This window comes from Hemitrygon akajei, chromosome 3 (assembly GCF_048418815.1).
Source record: "Hemitrygon akajei chromosome 3, sHemAka1.3, whole genome shotgun sequence".
Classification (NCBI taxonomy): Eukaryota; Metazoa; Chordata; class Chondrichthyes; order Myliobatiformes; family Dasyatidae; genus Hemitrygon; species Hemitrygon akajei.
This window is the reverse complement of record NC_133126.1, coordinates 41435585-41456533: the sequence shown is the minus strand read 5'-3', so window position 1 is coordinate 41456533 and position 20949 is coordinate 41435585. Positions and strand designations below refer to the sequence as shown.

General features: G+C 37.3%; 1 protein-coding gene across 5 annotated transcripts in view; it reads left to right on the top strand.

The window, feature by feature from the left end:
* ppp2r5ca (protein phosphatase 2, regulatory subunit B', gamma a) overlaps nucleotides 1-20949 on the top strand; it is a 156571-nt gene that overhangs the window by 99158 nt on the left and 36464 nt on the right. For 4 of the 5 annotated variants that reach the window (XM_073039646.1, XM_073039645.1, XM_073039649.1 and 1 more), the window contains 5 exons: nucleotides 7331-7439; nucleotides 9424-9477; nucleotides 12596-12766; nucleotides 12940-13067; nucleotides 15166-15267. In XM_073039646.1, the coding sequence (XP_072895747.1) occupies nucleotides 7331-7439; nucleotides 9424-9477; nucleotides 12596-12766; nucleotides 12940-13067; nucleotides 15166-15267 (564 nt within the window). Of the gene's footprint in view, nucleotides 1-7330; nucleotides 7440-9423; nucleotides 9478-12595; nucleotides 12767-12939; nucleotides 13068-15165; nucleotides 15268-18435; nucleotides 18562-20949 lie in introns of those variants that run through there. The other variant, XM_073039650.1, reaches the window with a different exon arrangement.

Sequence of the window (20949 nt, the reverse complement as noted above, 5' to 3'; positions counted from 1 at the left end):
GATGCCAAAATACGCAGATGCTCAAGTCCCTTATTTAACCTGTCACAGTGCAGTGGAGTTTAGGACCCGGCGGAGCTCCGGACCTTATTTAACCTGTCTCAGTGCGGTGGACTTTAGGATCTGGGTGTGCTTGGGACCCACTGCCCGCGGCTGCTGCTGAATCCACAGTGTTTCTGTTCCGTTGATGGAAAACGATCACGATTGAAAATAAAGTGGAAATAATAAAGCGATCAGAAAGAGGTGAAATGCCATTGGTCATTGGAAAAGCGTTGGGCTACAGTCGGTCAACGATCAGAACAATTTTAAATGATAAAGTGGGAATAATGGAGCATGTGAAAGGCCCTGCCCTGATGAAAGCTACAATTATTACTAAGCAACGCAATGGTTTAATTATTGAAATACATACATTTCTTAGGTGTTTTTATATGTATAAAAAGGTAAAATATATACTATATACTAAGACAAACGTTTGACTGACGCTAAATAATACCAGATGTATCTGTTCCGACTTGCTTATAATACCTAATACAAAGTAAATGCTATGTAAATAGTTGTTATACTTTATTGTTTAGGGAATAATGACAAGAAAAAAAAATCTGTACATGACCTGATCCGCGGTTGGTTGAATCTGTGCATGCAGAACCCGCAGATTAGGAGGGCCGACTGTAATAGGGTGTAACTGGGGCTTGTTTTCGGGGGGGGGGGGGATTGGTCTTTTGCCTTTATGGTTTTTCTTACTGTTTAAAATTAATTAATTTCAGACCCTTTTTTAAAGAGAAATCTTAAAAGTTTTGCTTAAGGGCAATAGATATGTTCAGATTTTTTTGGGCAACATTACTTAAGATGTTGCATTCTTCATAATTTGTCAATTGTTACAATAATTCATTCTGCACCGATCATATAATATGTATTTAAAAATAATTTTCAGATATTCCATTAAATCTTTATTTATTTCTTGTCATGCATGCAAGGAATTGCATTTCATTTTCAAAATGTACTCTTAAATGTACCTGCAACTGTGGAAGGTATATGGCGAAGTCTTGCTGCAAGGGCTCATTGCAAAACATTTCACCAATAGGTTCATCTGCTTTATTCAGAATCATCTACATTTCCACCATTGCCCAAACAAATGCAGTAACGACATTGCATGCTTCCTCATGGTTTCTTTTTGTAGCCTGTCCTGCTTCAGATGCAAAGGCTGAATCTTAATCCTGTGTTATGATTTTTGGGTGCTTTGAAATTTAATAGGTAATTTTGCCAACAGGTAATCTTTGAAATTTATAAGTTTGGCCATGTTTGTTGAGGATACAAAGATTGGAGGAGGGGTAGATAGTGTCGAGGAAGCAGGGAGGCTGCATAAGGGCTCAGATGGATTAGGAGAATGACCAAAGAAGTGGCAGATGGAATATAGTCTTGGGAAGTATATAGTCATGCACTTTGGTAGAAAGGGTAAAAGAACAGACTTTTCTAAGCAGGAAGAAAATTCAAAAATCTGAGGTGCAAAGGGACTTGGGAGTCTATGTGCAGGATTCCCTAAAGATTAACTTGCTGGTTGAGTCAGTGGGGAGGAAGGCAAATGGAATGATAGCACTCATTTGGAGAGGACTAGAATATAAAAACAAGGATGTAATGCTGAGGCTTTATAAGGCACTTCAGAGGCCTCACTTGGAGTATTGTGAGCAGTTTTGGGCCCCGTATCTTAAGGATGAGAAAAGGTTCATTCACAAAAATGATTATGGAAACGAAATGAAAATGAAAGAAAATTTGAGGAGCATTTGGTGACTGGGCCTGTACTCACTGGAGTTTAAAAAAATGAGGGGACCTCATTGAAACCTATCGAATATTAAAAAGCCTATGTAGAGTGGTCCTACACTCTCCGTACTGTAGGAAATATTCATGTCCAGAGGGTACAGTCTTAGAATAAAAAGATGTCCCTTCAAATAGCATTCAAGGGGAATTTCTTTAGCCAGGGGTGGTGAATCTGTGGAATTCATTGCGGCAGATGTCTGTGGAGGCCAAGACGGGTATTTAAAGCAGAGCTTCTTGATTAGTAAGAGTGTTAGAAGTTACAGGGAGAATGCAGAAGAATAAGGTTGAGAAGGATAATGAATTAGTCACAAGGGAATGGCAGAGCAGACCCGATGGGCTGCATTGTCTATAATTCTTGTAGTGATAAGTAGAATAGATGAGGAGGACCTAATGACTGTGGTTAGTTTCTGGAAAGCTTTTAATAAGGTCACACCAAAAAAAATTAGTTAACGAGGTTGGAATATATGGAATTGATGGTACTCAACTTACGATGGGATTGGTAATTGTATAGAAAGCAATGAGTGGATCAGTATCATGTTTGCAAGCTTGTGGGTCCCATGGGAGTTGGTGTTTAAGGCCCCAGCTATTCCCAGTCTCAGTGATTTGGCTGTCATGTTTCTAAGTTTGTTGATAGTAAACTAGGTGAGACTGAGTGGAAAAGATTCTTCAAAATAATACAGGAAACCTGATATGATGGGCAAGAACAAGACAGATAGGATATAATCTGGAAAAATGAAAGATCTTCCACTTTCATATACATAATCAATGCAGAACATTTGTTAAATGGCAAGAAACTGACAGAATCAGAATCAGAATCCTTTATTATCACCAAGTATGAGGACACATACGAGGAATTTGATGCCGGTTTCCCTGAGCTCTCTCTCTACAGAATTAAAAGCAAACAAAAACAATAGTGCAAATAATCATAAACTATATACAATGAGGTCCACCTCATTGAATGTACAGGTGGACTTGATTTATAATAGACTAAAATTCAAGTGTTCATAAGACTGATGACATACAGAAAGAAACTGTTCTTGTACCTATTTGTCCTGGCATACAGTGATCTAAAGCACTTAACACAAGGAAGGAGTTGGAACAGGTGATGTCCAGGGTGTGATGGGTCTACAATAATGCTGCTTGCTCACTTCCTTACTGTAGATGCATATAAGTCCTGGATCGAGGGCAGCTTCACACCAATAATCCTTTCCGCAGCCCTGACGGTTCTTTGGAGTCTATTCTTGTCTTGTTTGGTAGCTGATCTAAACCAGACAGTGATGGACGAACAGAGAACAGACTGGATTATTCCTGAATAGAATTGAATCCTGAGGCAGGTTGTACTTCCTGAGTTGAGGTAGGAAATACAACCTCTGCTGAGCCTTTTTGATAAGCGTGTCCGTGTTGGGTGTCCACTTCAGGTCCTGGGAGATTGTGACACCCAGAAATCTGAAGGTCTCCACAGCAGACACAATACTGTTGAGTATAGTGAGTGGGGGGAGTATTGGGGGGCTCCGCCTGAAGTCCACTGTCATCTCCAAAGTCTTGAGCGTATTTAGCTCCAGATTGTTCTGGCCACACCAGAGAGCCAGCCGTTCCACCTCTCATCTGTATGCAGACTCATCACCGTCTGGGATAAGGCCAATGACAGTTGTGTCGTCTGCAAACTTCAGGAGTTTAACAGATGGATCCAGTGAGGTGCAATCATTAGTGTAAAAGGAGAAGAGCAGTGGGGAGAGCACACATCCCTGAGGGGCACTGGTACTGATTGTCCGGGTGCTAGAGATGATGCTCCCCAGCTTCACTTGCTGCACCCTGTCAGTCAGGAAGCTTGTGATCCACTGACAGATGGTGGGGGAGACAGTAAGCTGGGTGAGTTTCGAGTGGAGGATTTCTGGGATGATGGTGTTAAACACCGAGCTGAAGTCAACAAACAGGACCCTCACAGAAGTTCCTGGGTTGTCGAGGTGTTGTAGAATGTAATGCAGTCCCATGCTGACTGCATCATCCACTGACCTATTTGCCCGATAAGCAAACTGCAGGGGGCCTATGATGTCCTTCAGGTGAGCCAACACTAGTCTCACAAAGGACTTCATGACCACAGATGTCAACAATTACACACAGGTGTCTTGGAAGTGCCATGAATATTCAGGGTGGCAGGTTTAATTTACAAGAAGAGATTAAGCAGGCTAGGAGGATATGAGGGGGTCTCTTAAACTATCACATTTCTTAAGTAGTACTGTAGGCTGAATGGAGGGAGGCTGTTTCTCCTGACTGAGAAGCCCATAATCGTGGGGTACTGTTTGAGTATTAGCGCCAGTTTAGACTTGGATGAGGAAAATGATGTCACTCAGAGGGTGGCTAAATTTGGAATTCTTTACTCTGCTTGGCTTTAAAAATTCAGTCATCGTGTTTATTCCAAAGGTCCAGTATGAATCATGATAGTGCTGTAAAAGGTAGAAGATCAGCCATGATCTTGATGAATTATAGAGTGACTTAGAAAGAGCAGTAGGCCATCTAGTCATCTTTCTTGTATTATGTTTTCTCTGCTTCTGAAAAATACCTTTCTTTGTTTGAAGACACTGCATTTTTCATGCATGTGAATTCTAAATAAGTGCTAGTAGATACAGAGTTCTAACTAGTGACAATAAATCAGCACCTTAAATAAAATACTTGGTGCTCCTGCATTATTGAAACTGTCGTGGTTGGGGATTAAGGGAAGGTTATTTCATGTAATAGTTATGAAGTTTTTATTTAGTAAATAAAGTAATTATATTATTTACAGGAAAAGATTACTTGTATGCCCTAATGAAAGTATGTGAATATCAGGTAATTGCTGCCATCTGCTGTTCTTGCATACCTAAGTTGCTGCACTTCTGAAGGTAATGTAATTAGCAAAACAGCATTTTGAAATGATTTGGTGAAAGGCCATGTATAAATGCAATCATGTGAACAGATTAATATTTATTAAATAATGCTTGCATTGAGGATTAATTCTTTCATAACAAATATCAACAACACCATATTTTGGAGGCTGTTAACTAATATCTGTTGTTGCATATAGAAATTTCCTGAACTTTACCAAATGTTATTTAGTAGTTTGCCAATTGTTATAACATAATTCTGACAGCTGGCTACTAGATTTTAACTGTATTGAGTTGAGGTCTGAAGAATTGGTAAGATGCACCGGCGAGCAATACGGCCAATGGCAATGTCCTGTGGGCAATTCATGAAGCTACTACCTTTTCCAAATATTCTATTACTAAGTAGCATGTGTTATACATTTTGATGGTGTGTTTTTTGAGCCAATTGAATGTTGTGTCGCTTTGCTGTCTCCAAGGGAGTTCAGTGAGGTTTGAAGTGGAGTTTGCAGCCTGGAGTCAGGGCACAACCCATGATCAACTCCATTGCTTCTCTCCGATTTAGACGTTGAACAAGGCTGAAATCAATGAGGACAAGAGCAGAAGATGAGCAGGTGTTCAGCGCCATCAGCAGTCTTTCACTCCCTCCTTAGCTGCAGTTGGAGGAAAGTGTAGGAGTCTTGGGATCCACGTTCCAAGGATTGATCAGAGAGGCTGTAGACCCTTTTTGGGGGACTTTGAGACTTAATGTTGCATGTGTTTCTGGATTTTGGTTACTCTGTTTTTGCTGTTTCTGAGCAGTTTGATCAGGGTAATCAGTGCGAACTGGGGAGCTTCGGCAAAGAATAGCCCTATGGCCTGCAGGGGGCTAGCGGCATGACGCTGAACTGAATTAAACTAAACCTTGCAACATGGATCCCAGGTGATCTGAGTCCTGACACTTCTGTATCACCTTATTGATGGCAGCAGTGAGAAGAGAGCATGACCTGGGTGGTGGAGGTCCCTGATAATGGATGCTGCTTTCCTGTGACAGTACTTAGTGGGAGAGCTTTACCTGTGTTTGACTAGATCGTATTTACTATGACTTGTAGTATTTTCCATTGAAGAGCTTTCATGTTTCCATACTAGGCTGTGATGCAGCCAGTCAATATACTCTCCACCACAGAACTACAAAAGTTTGTCAAAATTTTAGATGTCATGCTGACTCTTCACAGACTCCTAAAGAAGTAGAGGCATTGAAGTACTTTCTTCGTAATTGCACTTGTATGCTGTGCCCAGTACAAGTCCTTTTGAAATGATGACACCGAAGAATTTAAAATTGCTAACCCTCTCCACCTCTGATCTTCCAGTGAGAATTGGCTCATGGGCTTGTGGATTCCTCCTCGTGAAGTCAATAATCAGCTGCTTGGTCTTGCTGACATTGAGTTAAAGGTGGTTGTGGCACCACTCATTAAATAAAATAAACTAATATTCTCTACTTGAGCAATGTCACTGGAAAAATAAGTGATTTTGTAGCTTTCTGAACACTCATATCCTACAGGAAAGATCTCACTCTAGATTTTTGGAGGGGGGGGGAACAGTTAGATGTTTCAAACACGAGTGCTTTCACATTGTTATCAGTCTAGAAAGCAGAGTTATAATTATGTTGTGATATTAAATGAAGAAATATGATCTGAAGCCTACAACAGTCTTTATTCCGGGAGAGGGGAACTAAAAATTGAGCATATTTGCTCATGACACCAAGGCCATCAAAGTGTGCAACATTATCTTTACCAGCTGGGAAAATAGATTGAAAAATGGCAGGTGAAATTTAATGCAGGCAAGTGTAAGGTGTTGCACTTTAAAAGAACAAACCAGGGTATCACATATACAATGAATGGTAGCACTGTGCGGTGGAATAAAGAGACCTGGGGAAACAGATCTATAATTTCTAGAAAGTGGCATCACAAGTAAATAGTGTAAATTTTTATCAATTTATATTTTATTATGCTGAGGTAGTGAAATTATTTTACAGTCCTTTCAAACTCCTAGCTCCCATCTTCCCTTCTCTACTAAAATATATTCTTAGTGCAAATTGTGTTTGTCATATAAATCTGGCAGAAGAATTAAATGCCTGAGTACTTTTATGTCTGATTTTTATTAGAAACAAGTTCAAAAATCTTAAGTTCATGACCCCTGCTGAGTTCCTCCAGCATTTTGTGTGTGTTGCTCAGATTTCCAACATCTGCAGATTTTCTCTTGTTTCAGTTCATGATGGCTTCTTGAGCCATCTCACGTAAAAGAGCATGCTGGACCCAAGTTGTTGTTTTATTTTATTGTTGATGTATGAAGTAACTACCTGCACAGCCTTTTTTCCTTAGTGAGTTCTATGCCTTTTCTGTTCATTTGTAAAATCAATTAGAATTGTCTGGAATGGTGAGCATTATCTTTGCCCCAAATAACAGTAGTAGGTGAAAATATAAACAGCTGAATTGGTTTTGTAGCTGTTCTTGAATTTCATTTGAGACTTGCATTTGTGTCCAACTTTTTCTCCATTTTTATTGAAACAGCCTAATTATTGATTTTGAGAAATTCCACAGGCAATCTAGTAATAAGCAGCTCTTTTTGTTTCAACTAGTCAAAGTCAAATTGTTCAATTAATTGATATTTCTTTTTCTTTTCAGTATAATTAATGGATTTGCTTTGCCATTAAAAGAAGAGCATAAAGTTTTCCTGCTGAAAGTATTGCTACCACTTCACAAAGTAAAATCTCTTAGTGTCTATCATCCACAGGTAATTTGAAATTTAGATACTTATTCAAATATAGATTTTCTTAAATATGAAGCAGTAATATATTAAGTTATTAATTCCACATTGGATTAACATGGAAACAAATCAGTTTATATATTCTGGCAAGTTATATAGTGCAATATGTTTTGTAATGTTGCATTAACCTATTTTTCTATGAAAGTATGAGGAAGAACCTGTTAATATTGATTCCTAAATGCAGCCATGACACCATTTTAACTTCAGAAATCATATTTGTAGGAAAATATTTTGGCTTAATTTGTTTTTAAATGAACCTAGCAAAGGATTTTTTAAAAATTTGTTTCACCCGTTCTGATTTTTTTGATCTTACTCTTCACGATAGCTCAGTGTCCGTTCTAGAAATGCATGCAGTTGTCTACTGAACCTACCACTGGTGATTTTTTTTTTTAGCTTTTTTTTTATTTTGTTATACTTTGTGTATGTAATGTCTGAGGATTTTAGACAGTACTATTCTACACCATAGTGTAGCAATTTGTGCAACGCCATTACAGCAGCAGCAACCCAGGGTCAATTCCGCCGCTGTCTTTCAAGTTTATAATTTGATTAATTGAACTCTTCAAGTTAAGTTTCTTTCACAGCCTTTAACCAAATTTCAGAAAAAATTCTTCATTTGAGTTTGCACACTCTCCCTGTGACCACATGGGTTTGCTCCGGTTTTCTCCCGAATTCCAGAGATCTACAGATTTGTTAATTGGTCACACCTAGGATAATTCATCATACCTTATCAATTAGCTATTAGTTTGCTAACAAATTTGAAAATCTTAACAACTGGAAAATATGAAAAAAGGAAAATTATTCACAACAAATGAAAGGATTTTTTCTTGAAATTTGGTTAAATGCTATGAAAAAAAATAACTTGCTGAAGTGTTCCATGAACCAAGTTATAACTTTTATTAATTAATAACAAATTATTTCATTTAAAAAATATCACCACCTATAAAATGGTCATTGTAAATTGTCTCATGATTAGGTTGGGGTTAAATCAGAGTTGTTGGAGGATGCTGGACGGTGTGGCTTGAAGAGCCTATTCTGTGCTGCATCTCTAAGTAAAATAAAATATCAATAAAGAAGCTAGTGCTTTACACACAATCCTTTGAAGATTTACTGAATTTTATGGTGATAATGCAGCTCTTCATGTGCCTCAAACTAACACAAATTGACACATTTCAAATTTAATGAGACCAAATCTTAAAAGTAATGGATCTTCATTTATTTGGTCATTGCAAAAGTTTATCATGGATTGCCCAAGCTCTCGATTGACTTAATTGCTCAGATTGACCACATTGTGTGATATAAGCTACTTTAGCTTGGCTATACTACAATAATAAAGATTCCATTTATTCCTAAAGGAAAAAATAAATCTAGAAAAATAATCTGACTCCATCACCTTTGTGTCTTATTGGTGGTTTCATTTGCAGAATAGTTTGCTCTCACTTTTAATTTGTAAATAGTTTGTTTTGTGCCCTGTTTCTGAAAGGGAAGGATTCAGTAGTTCTGCTTTTCACTGCACACTTATTCTAAATTACCTCGTCAAAAGTTTTACTGCCATATTGCACTGACAATATCTAATTCCACTCAGTAATCGAGACTGTGTAAGTTTCCTGCAGTGGTTTAGCACTGATGGGCAATTTTTTTTACCTTATCATTTGAAGACCTTGAGTAGTCAGCAAAATTCAGCGACTTTTTTTTATTTTCTGTGTTGCATATCTGCACAGACATATGGTAAAACTTGAACAATTTTGATTAGTTCCTCCTTTGGCAAAAATCATGGAAATTTCCATAGTTGATATCTATGATTTGTCATTAAATTTGCATGTGTAAAGTTACTCTTAAACAACATTGCATTTGAATAAGAATTTCTGCAAAGTGAGGAAGCCTACTACACAAGCATTTAAGTTTTAAAGAGAAATATACACATTGCTTTAACTTTGTTTTACTCTTTATTTAGTTGGCGTACTGTGTGGTGCAATTCCTAGAAAAAGACAGCACCCTTACAGAACCTGTGAGTTGACATCAATTATATGATCTCAGTTTATTTTACATTTAGATGTTATAATAATTTTAGGTGTAATTAATATTCCTTTTTGAAAGTGTCTTGTGTTTAAAGATTTTGAATTCTCTTTTTGATTTCTTGAAAATATTCCAGTTAGGTGTCCATAAAGACAATATAAAGTATCTAAATTTTAAGTTAGATGGGAAAACTGTAAACTGGTGTCTGCAAAAACCGAGTGAGGAAAAAGAGGTAGGTGGAGAACAAAATAAGTGAATCATTATTTCAGAATGGTGAAAGATTCATAAATATTTGTGTTCAATCAGTTAAGTATGCAGGCTCAGAAGGTGGAGTAAAAACTTGCAGGTGCATGAAGCAATTAAGGATATTTGAATTTTGCTTATTGTTATGAGATCTCAAATAGAAATGTAAAAAACAGTCTTGCCACTGTTGTGCAGGGCATTACTGAGATGATAGTTGATGTACTACGTACAGTCTGTGTTGCAAGAGGATGTATAGAATTTGCAAGATTGATTCTTGGTAAGAGAACATGTTGACTTGCGAATGGCGATTGGAAGTTTGATCTATACCAGCAAGGGGTTGGATATCTCATGGAAACAAAAGTCTCTGAAAGGGATTGATAGAGGACAGAATACAAAGACATTTCCTTGAGCGGAAGGATCTAGAACCTGAAGTAGGCCTTTTAAGAATAGCATAAAATTACATGTTATGTGGTTGTAAATTTTTAGAATTCTCTACCTCAGGACTAAGGATGAAAGTCAATGATCGGAATCAGAATTGACATATAGTTTTTTTTATAAGTACATTTGAGGATAGGTTGGTGGTTTTCAAGTGGATCTGAAGTACAGGATCAACTGTGATTATATAAAATGGTGGAGTAGGCTTAAATGGATGAGGCCAACTGTTTTTTTTGTACTCTCTCATCTTTCAAGAGTTTATTTTTAACAAATAAGAGCATAAGAAATAGGATCAGAAATAAGTCATGCTGACTCTGCTATTCATCAGATTGTGGCTGGTGTATCCATTGATTCCCTTATGTTCATAAATCTTTTGATTTCAGTTTTCTGTGAACATAGTAACAGCATCCATAGTCAACTGGGGTAGAAAGTTAGAAAGGTTCACCACAAGTAATAACGCATTCTCCTTATCTCAGTACTAAACTATGTACTACTTACTGGTTTTGCTTTGTCTCCAAGATACAACAAAATACTTTTATTTGCATGCCATATAGAGAGATCATGCCAAGCATAATTGTGTTGGTAATACAAAGAAAGCAATGCAGAATGCTTGTGTGTAAAAGCACCTTGGTCTCTTTGAACATTAACACTATCCAACCTCTCACTATTTAACAAATATTCTGCTTTTCTGTCCACCGACGTAGTTGACCTGGCACTTTCCATAAGAGCAGAATCAGCCATTTGGCCCATCAAGTCTGCTCTGGCATTTTATCATGGCTGATCCATTTTTCTTCTCAGCCCCAATCTCCTGCCTTCTCCCCATATCCTTTCGTGCCCTGACTAATCAAGCATCTATCAACTTCTGCCTTAAGTATACCCAATGTCTTGGCCTCCACAACCACCTGTGACAACAAATTCCACTGACTCCCCGCTCTGGATTTAAAAAAAATTCTCCTCATCTCCATTCTAAAAAGATGCCCCTCTATCTTGAGGCTGTGTCCTCTGGTCTTAAACTCTCCCACTTCACATCCATTCTATTGAGGCCTTTCACCATTCGATAGGTTTCAATGAGGTCACCCCTCACTGACTTTCAGTGAGTGCAGCCCAAAGGCATCAAACGCTCCTCATATGGCAAGCCTTTCAATACCAGAATCATTTTCATGAACCTGTTTTGAACTCTCTCTAAGAAAGCATATCCAGCCTCAACATTACATCCTTTTATAATTTTACGATTATTTCTATCGATGGCAACGGTGGAGGTGGAAACGATGGGGTCTTTTAAAAGACTCCTGGATGAATACATGGAGCTTAGAAAAATAGAGGGCTTTGGGTAAGCCTAGGCAGTTCTAAGGTAAGGACATGTTCGGCACAGCTTTGTGGGCCAAAAGGCCTGTATTGTGCTGTAGGTTTTCTATGTTTCTAAAAATTAAACTTTGAGCTTTTGAGCTACTTACAATTAAAAAAGGTATAGTCATGTGAGAAAGGTAATTTTATTTTTTTATTTATTAAAAACAAAAATAATGTAAATACATAATTCTGGTTTTCTATGTAGGTTCTATGTTCTCTGTAGGTTTTCTATGTTTCCATGCTCTGTTCTTGACCAATTGACAAATATTCTGCTTTAATGTCCACCAGAGTGATTGACCTGGCGCTTTCCGATTGTATTCCTTCTGCTCTGTTCTTGACCAGTTCAGCTTATTATCGCATTGAAGCCTCTTTATGTCCTTTTTCTTAGACTCAATCTACCTAATTTAGTATTGTCAAACTGGAAATATGTCATTTGTCCCCTCAGTAAATAATGTTAATTGGTAATAGCCAGGGCTCAAGCAACAGTCTCCTTGGTACCTCACCTATGTAGCCAACATGAAAATGTTGTATTTAATCCCAATCTTTGCTTGCTCTTCACAGCCAATTCTTAACCTTGGCTTGAATTTTGTTAACCATCATCCTTATGCAGGACCTTGTCAAAGTTTATTTTATTCCCTTATACTCCATTCCTCCAACTTTTTAAGCTGCTTTTCTTTTGCTTTTTTTTTAAACATACCTGTAAAAGCTCACACAATGTATTTCAATTAGGTGTATTTAACTTTTTGAGATACAATGCATAATAAATTTTAGTTTTTTTGGTAATAGGCAATTGGAAATATATCTAATAGTGGAAAATATTTAAAGGCTAAAATTTTCAAATGCAAAGCTGTTGAACTTGAAATGTAAACATCTTAATTAATTAATCAACTTTTGTCTAAAAAATATCACGAGCTGTCATTTTAACTGTAGGAAGCTTATTAATGTAATTTGTAAGCAGTTTCACAAACTAGTACTTACCATTTTCATTCAATTGTGATGCTTTTGGCTGTTACTTTGTTCAAGCATATGAATGTGTTTTAGAGTTTTCAAAGTTTTGAGCTCCAATACTGCTTTGACTTTTATAGGTGGTTATGGCATTGCTCAAGTATTGGCCAAAGACGCATAGTCCAAAAGAAGTGATGTTTCTAAACGAACTGGAAGAGATTTTGGATGTCATTGAACCTTCAGAATTTGTAAAGGTCATGGAACCCCTGTTTCGACAGCTGGCAAAATGTGTTTCCAGTCCTCATTTTCAAGTAAGCATTAGGTTGTACAGAAATTTGAGATACTACTGTAATTTGTGTCTTTATTTTTGATGTTTCAGACAAAAATTGTCATCCCATAAAGGGTCTGCATCAGTGAAATGATAAAAGTTGCATTTGAAAATTATAGTGTCCAGAATTCTTTCTGTTTTTGTTCTGCATTGTAGGTGGCAGAGCGAGCCCTTTATTATTGGAATAATGAGTACATCATGAGCCTTATCAGTGACAACGCAGCCAAAATCCTACCCATTATGTTCCCATCCTTGTATCGTAATTCAAAGACTCATTGGAACAAGTAAGAGGACCACTGTTTTGTGTTATCTTTGGCTTTTCAGAAGCTCAATAAAAAAAATTGAAACAATTTCTAGGTAATAATTGCTCTAATAAAAGCATGAATATTAAAAAGGGTTGTTTCTCTGATTGTCAAACTTAACTACATAAATCTTCACATGAAGTGAAAACAAACATTTATACAATGTAAAATGGAATATACTTCAAACATCCAACTATATTTTTGAACTGTGAAGTATGTTTGATGCCAATATGTATAAACAGTTTTCATTGAGATGTGATCAGGGATATTCGGCCACTTGAACCCATTCAGCCATTTGATAAGGATGTAATCTACACCCTATTCCATTCATCTTCATTGCTTTACATCACCAATGCCCTTAATCACAAAGTCTGACTCACCAGCCATAGCCTTTTGAGAGTGAGGGAGTTCTGTTTTTTTTGCTGCTTTGAAGAAATTACCAGAATAATAATTTTGGGATTCTGCTCTCTTATTTATTTTTCCTGTCAAAAGAAATTGTTTCTCTATGTGACCCTAGACAAATTAAGTTTTAATGTATGTTGCCTCTGTGTAAATTGTGTACACTGTGTATCCCTCAGAATTTACCATTTGTGCTCTGATTTATTTGGTAAATTCTCTAGCCTTGTGTTTAGTACCTTATAATGCCACTTTGAAACATCAGAGGATCTGTTATGAAAGTTAATTTGTTCATTCACCTATGGCTGAAATGTAGTTTTCCTTAAATGTAGGTCACCTGTCAAAAGACAGTAATTTGTGTACATATTGCTAAATATATTTTAATTTGGTTCCTGGGTTTACTAGGAATGTAATTAGAAAGCTTGATTGCATTATGAAAGCTCCTGTAGTCAATAACTTTATATGTTTAACGTTGAACTTGTATCACAAGCGTGGACTCGTTCATTTATTACTCTGACTGGCTGATATCTTAATGGGTAGTTTACACCTAGTGCAAAACAACAAAATGTTTCAGTTATCAATTGGTCTTTTTAACAAAAGAAGTAGCTAGGCTGGAGTAAAAGTGAGTAACTGATCTGATTCCAGACAAATGAGTGGTTTAAATTTATCTTTTTTGTTTTTAATGGTGTGTAGTTTGGGAAGAGTTTACATTAAAATGTAAATCATTTCTTTGGGAAGAAAGCACAAGTTTAAACTTTTAATAGATGTGCAGATTAGATTACAGTAGATTCCAGTTATGTAATTGGGACACATTTTGACCCAATTAAGCGGCTGCCCCAATTTGCTGACATTTCTTGGAAATGGTCAAAAAGGTATAAAAAAGGGAAAACTACTGCTTCACTGAGTAACAAATTATGTATTCAAATTAAATACAAAACAAATTGGAACATTACCATTATTACTACAGTACTATAAAACTGTGTATTAGTCTGTAATAGATATTAATGGAGTGTACACTGCCGTGTTCTTTTGATTTTAAAGGAGCAATATCAGCACAGACACCTAGTGCAGATAATGGGCTGCCTCATACAATGCTATCAATGTTAGCACATTCTAAATCTTCATTTTCATCATAACATTCAAGGTTGTCAATACCTTCGTAGTTCCTAACTTTTTTTAAAAAAAACTTTTTTTTATTGAGTTTTCAAATGATTACTTATTGAAATAGTGAAATTGATTCATTTCCTCTCTCAGGTGTTTCAGGCATCTCCAAGCCTAAATGCTTGAAACCACAGTAAGCAAAACAGTTTTGAATTGTCTTACTAATTATTTCTCACTAACTATCAGTGACAAAAATCACTACTTTTTGAACACAAATACATGCAACTGATGCTATTTTTAAAACTTTGCTTTAAGCTCAATGTAGTGTCTAACAGACACGCTAGAGCATATGACTGATGCAATTTAGAAACTGTTCGGCGATAGTGTCCTACCCCAATTAAGTGACATAGTGTCCCAAATAAAGGGAATCCCAGCTATTTTCTTGATTCTTTTCTTGTTCTTTAAGAGTTGTTCCAAATAAGTGGCTGCCCCAATTAATTGATAGCACAATTAACTGGAATCTATTGTATTACAGTACAATGTAACCAGACCTGCCTTAATTTAATGTTTTGTGTGTGTATAGGACTATCCATGGATTAATATACAATGCTTTGAAACTCTTCATGGAAATGAATCAGAAACTTTTTGATGACTGCACTCAACAGTTCAAAGCAGAAAGGCAAAAGTAAGTTCGTTTGCATCTGTCTAGGCATAACCAGTTTTATTCTCACATAAAATTGTAAATTGTGTATATTTGATGTCACACTGGCATGTGAAAGGGCCCAAATATTGTATTATTTAATGGAACAACAAAGGTTAATTGAACAAGTAAGAAATGTCCAGTCAGTTATCTAATAATTTAAAAAATCTAATCTGATGGTTTGCCACTTACACTATGCAAATAGTTCATATTCCACCATGGGAAGATGTAAAATTTAATAAATAATTTGGAACTGGCAACAATAATTAAGACTCAACCAATTCACTTTGTTAGTTTGGTATGGATAGCTTAATGCTGCTACTCCTTGTACGTGGGCTTTGCTGTTATGATGGCTCAGCAGAAATTAGAATATTTAGAGTCAAGGATAGAACCAGGCCCTTTTGCCCGTCCAGTCCAATGTGAACTGTTATTCTGTCTATTCCCATTGATCCACACCTGGAACTTAGCCCTCCATACATGCCCCATCTATGTACTTCTCAAAATTTCTTTTAAATGTTAAAACCATGCCTGTATTCACTACTACTGCTGGCAGCTCTTCCCACACTCGTAATGCTCACCGAATGGAAAGGTTCCCTTTCAATATTTTATCTTTTACCCTTAATCTGTGACTGCCAGTTCTAGCATCACCCAACCTCACTGGGAAAAACTTGTTTGCATTAACCCTGTCTGTACCCTTCATAATTTTGTATACCAATATCAAATCTCCCCTCATTCTCCTATGTTCCAGGGACTAAAGTCCTAACCTATTCTATTTGTATACCTCTGTAACTCTGTATTCTACTTCTATAACTCAGGTCCTCAGGTATCAGTAACATCCTTGTAAATTTTCAAAGGTTCAAAGGTACAATTTAATGTCAGAGAAATGTATACAATATACATCCTGAAACGCCTTTTCTTCGCAACTATTCATGAAAACAGGGGCCCCAAAGAATGAATCTTCCCATAAGTGGCAGCAAGTACCAATCCCCCTTCCCCCACCAGCATAAAAAAAACATTGGCACCGCTACCGAGCACTCAAGTATGAGCAAAGCAACAGCAAAGACACGGACTTGCAGTTACCCCAAAGACAGTTTCACCTGGTATTCAACATACCACGGGTTCTCACTCCCTAATATAGGGAAAAAGAGATGTTTCCATTTTCCTAGCGAGCGGGGAGACATAACAAACAAATCACTGTATTTTTTCAATCTTGTTGATATTTTTCCTGTAGATGGGTGACCAGAATGGCACATAAAACTCCAAATTTTTGTCTCACCAATATCTTAACACAACTTCAACAACATCCCAACTCCTGTACTGAGTACTCTGACCCACGACGTCACTACTCTTCCGCCTCCATTCTGTAGTCCCTGTCCCTGTCTCCTAAGTAAAAATGGGTGGAAAAAATCATTTAAGATCTCCTCCATCTCTTTTGGCTCCAGGCAGAGATGACCATGGTAATCTTTAGGTGGACCAATTTTGTCCCTTTTATCGTTTTGCTTTTAATATACCTCTGGAAAGCCCTGTAATTCTCTTTCACCTTGTCTGCCAGAGCAACCTTGTATTCTTTTTTAGCCCTCTTGATTTCTCTCTTTGTGTTCTTTCACTCAAGTGCCTCATTTGATTTTAACTTCCTATCCCTGATATGCACATCCTTTTTCTTTACTAGGGCCTCAATATTTTTCGATAACCAAGCTTCGGTAAATCTGTTGGCCTTGTCTTTTATTCTAGCAGAAACATTATCTCTATACTCTCAATATTTGACTTTTCAAATCCTCCCATTTACCAAGTGCCTCTTTGTTGGAAAGCAGCCTATCCCAAAGCACACCTTCTGATGCCATCAAAATTGACCTTTCTTCAGTTTAGGATTTCAACCCTAATACCTATCCTATTCCTCTCCATAATTATCTCAAAACATGATGCAAGCTGTTCCCCTACACACACTTCTGTTACCTGCCCTATATCACTCCCCCGACAGGAGATCCAATATTGCACTCACTCTAGTTGGGAACTCTACATATTGATTAAGGAAACTCTCCTAAGCATATTGACAAACTCTATCCCATCCAATTTCATTGAAGTATGGGAGTCCTCCTTTTATTCTTTTGTTCCACCTGTATATCAGTAGAGCTCCTATATGTAACCTCTGCATTGCTATGATATTTCCCATGACAAGTAATGCCACACCTCCCCCTTGATGTCTCTTATTCTATCATGTCTAAAATATCAATGCCAGAACATTGAGCTACCAGTCCTACCCCTCCTGCAACTGTCTCACTGATAGTTACGACATCATAAATCCACAGGTTGATCCATGCTCTTAAGTTTATCTGCTGTACCTATAATACTTGCATTAAAATAGACACATCTTGGAACATTAGCCCACTATGCTCATCAACCAATGGATTTCTATCTTTGTAGGTTTAACATTGACTTTCCCCACAGCTACTCTACTTTTCTTAATGGTGCAAGGCAGGGTAAACAAAGGCATGAAGTTACAGACCGTAGTAAAGTGCAGCTGCAGCTATAGGTGGCTGTGAATCTAATGGGTCTCTAGTTTTTGAGCTTCACATCAGTTCTGAAATTAATGAACTGAATCCTGAGCTCTGAAGAAGCATCTTTGCCCAAAATGTCAACTCATTATTAATTTCCATAAATGCTGCCTGACCTCCTGAGTTCTTCCAGCATTTCATGTGTGGTTGATCCTCCAATATTGTTACCAGCACCTCCATGGATAGGTGCATTTGGAATTGGTAGCTTGGTGAGGACAACAGCAAGCAGGTTTATCCCTGCTAAATTTCACAACCCATCTCTCACAGATCGGTAGTTATATCTTGCATCAGTAGTTGTGCTAGATATGGTGATGGATGTTGAAGTCTTCCAACTAGAGTGCATTCTGCCTTGTTACATCAAGTAGCCTTACTACTTTCAGTGCTTCTTCCAACAGTGAACTGAGGTAAATAGTAGGTGTTGATCAACAAAAGATTTCCTTGCCCTTGGAGTCTGAATTTATAGATAAAGACTAAAGGCCATTGTTTCTCTACTGTATAGCCCTGTGATAATCTGTAAATTTTTCTTCTGCAATCAAGTCTGGGAGCATGCTTTTTATTTTTTCCTTTTCAATCTTTCTCTTCTCCCCTTGTATTTCTTTAGCTGACCTGCTTTGACTAATCTTCAAGGAAAGAAATTGCAAATGCTGGAAATCTGAAATAGAAAATGTGCAAATGTTCTACAAATCAGTTACTATCTGTAATGAGCATAAATAAACATTACAATTGATTACCTATCTTCTGAATTTGATTTCATGTTTAAGTCATTGCTTTTACTTTGTAATAGCTCACCTGGGTTTTCACAAAGCTGGTTAATATTTTTAACCCGAAAACCATCATTACATTGCTTTTAGCTTAACTTTCCACAACAATGGAAAATTTATTTTCCTTTGACTATCTTCATTATTTTGAAATCTCTAATTAACATTAAATGTTGTGCTGTAATCCTTGATAAGTTCTGGATATTATTGAAAAGCATACATTAAGTTGTCCATCAAAAGGCTAATGAAAAGAAATCAAGCATATTGCAGAAGAACTGCCGCAACTTTTCTAAGCAAGATGTACTCTGGAATGCAAACCTGAAAAGGCAGTAGAAATAGATTTGGTGATTTTTAGGAATACTGCATAATTACTTTCAGGGTAAACAAATAATCCAGCTTTGTGAAAGGCTAATTGAGTTATTACTAGCTCAAGCTCAGTGTACAGACTACTCCGTAAGGAACATCATTTTGGTTCTGTGCAAGAATTATTAGCTAGTTAACAGGAAATACAACATACCTCAAATCAAATTAGTATTTGCAAAGTATATGAGTAGGAATAGAATTTTTAGTTTGTAGTTAACAGTAAATAGTTTGCCAGTAGCAAAAAATGGACTTGAGATACTTGAGGAGATATTTAATTGTGATTTGTGAGGTAATAACTTTTATGGGAGGGTGAAAGAACAGGATACTAAGGGGTGTAGATGAAAAGTGAAACTTGGGTATTTGGATTTCTGAAAACAACTGTAGGTAAATTGCTTTAAGTTGTAACTAGATTGTGAGATTAGTATTAGGAAAAATGGCTTATATTGCAGACAAGAGGGACAAAATTTCAAAAGGAAAATTTGTTTGTGGTAATTGGTAAGCGCCAATAACCTATTTATTTCTGAAGTGGAGCACATTTTATCCCTTGCACAGCACCTTTTTGTACAACTCAAGGGATATGATGGATTTATTTCATGTGGCCTGCTGTAGAAGCAGGTGAGTCTGGGATGGTAAATGGCAAGCTCTGCTATTGGCCTGCAATGGGGGGAGGGGGGTGTTGAGGTCAGAATCTGGGAGCAACCAACATAGAGGTTAGAAATTTTGAAAGTGGACAAGAGGGAGGATAGAAGCTGGTAGCAATCATAAGGGAGGGCAGAGGACCCAGGGATGATGCCTTCAGTTTTCGCATTAAAATAGTTTGGTCACAGTCTTATAAATGATAAAAGTTGAGTGAAGGTGGGATTTAATAAAGTAATAGCACTAAGCAGAAGAGGTAATAATGGCAAATTTGTAGAAAATGTCATTAGAAAAGGGATTTCAGACTACCAGACCAGAAAATCCCCTCAGATACCCTAATGAACTGTTTCTTCAACTAAACACATTTTGTGCTATAGTTCTGCATGCACATTCTGCATGGTGAACTTGGCTGATCAAAGTCTAAATTCAGGCCATGGATGGAAAGTGAACAGTCAGCAGTGTAACTGTGGTGAACTACATATACCTGTCTGGACACGCCCCCCCCCCCCCCCGACTGTTCCTGTGGCTCCTCCCACAGACCCCTGTATAAAGGCGATTGGAGGCACTGCTCCTTCCTCAGTCTCCAGGATGTTGTGTGATGGTCTCTTGCTGCTGACAGTGCCTTCTTCCAGCTAATAAAGCCTGTCTCTCACTTCATGTCTCCGAGAGTTATTGATGGTGCATCAGTAACTGAGATCAAAGTAAAATAATCAGTAAATGCAAAACCTGTAAGAAATAAATATGCACTGAGGATGCTTTCAGTTTTACTTTATGAGCAAGCTAAAAATAATTGAAGGAAGCGGTTCCCAGTAGTGATATCTCAACTATCAGAAAATACTGACCCAGAATTTGGGACAAAAAGTAAAATAAGCGTGCGGCAAAGCTGTGTTACTCAAAGAGTGGTAAGGATCTGGAATTCCTTGCTTATGTGAGTTTGGAGGCAATTAGTATCTTCAAAATGGACTTGGAAAGAATTTGCAGGACTATGGGATGTACTAGTGAGAGCAGGACTGGCAAAATTGCTTAAATAAGATTTGATGACTTGATGTAGACAACATCCTGAGCCGTAATAATCCTAAAGTTCTAAGCCTTAGACCAAAGAGTGAATTAACAGTCTGAAGATCTAGGCTGGTGAGCAACAGAGGCTTGTGTTTGAGAAAGAGGCTGGAGGTCCAGAGAGGGAAAAAAGATGAAGGAAAAAAGTCACATGCATAAGTTTTGTTCACGAACTGTAAGTATCTCTGGTTGATTCTTTGAAACTATAAACTCCTAGCTCAGATTTGGAGATAGACCTTGATACTTACTGAAAGTACCAAGTGGATAAAAAGATGCATTTGTGTATATTCTTCATACTAATA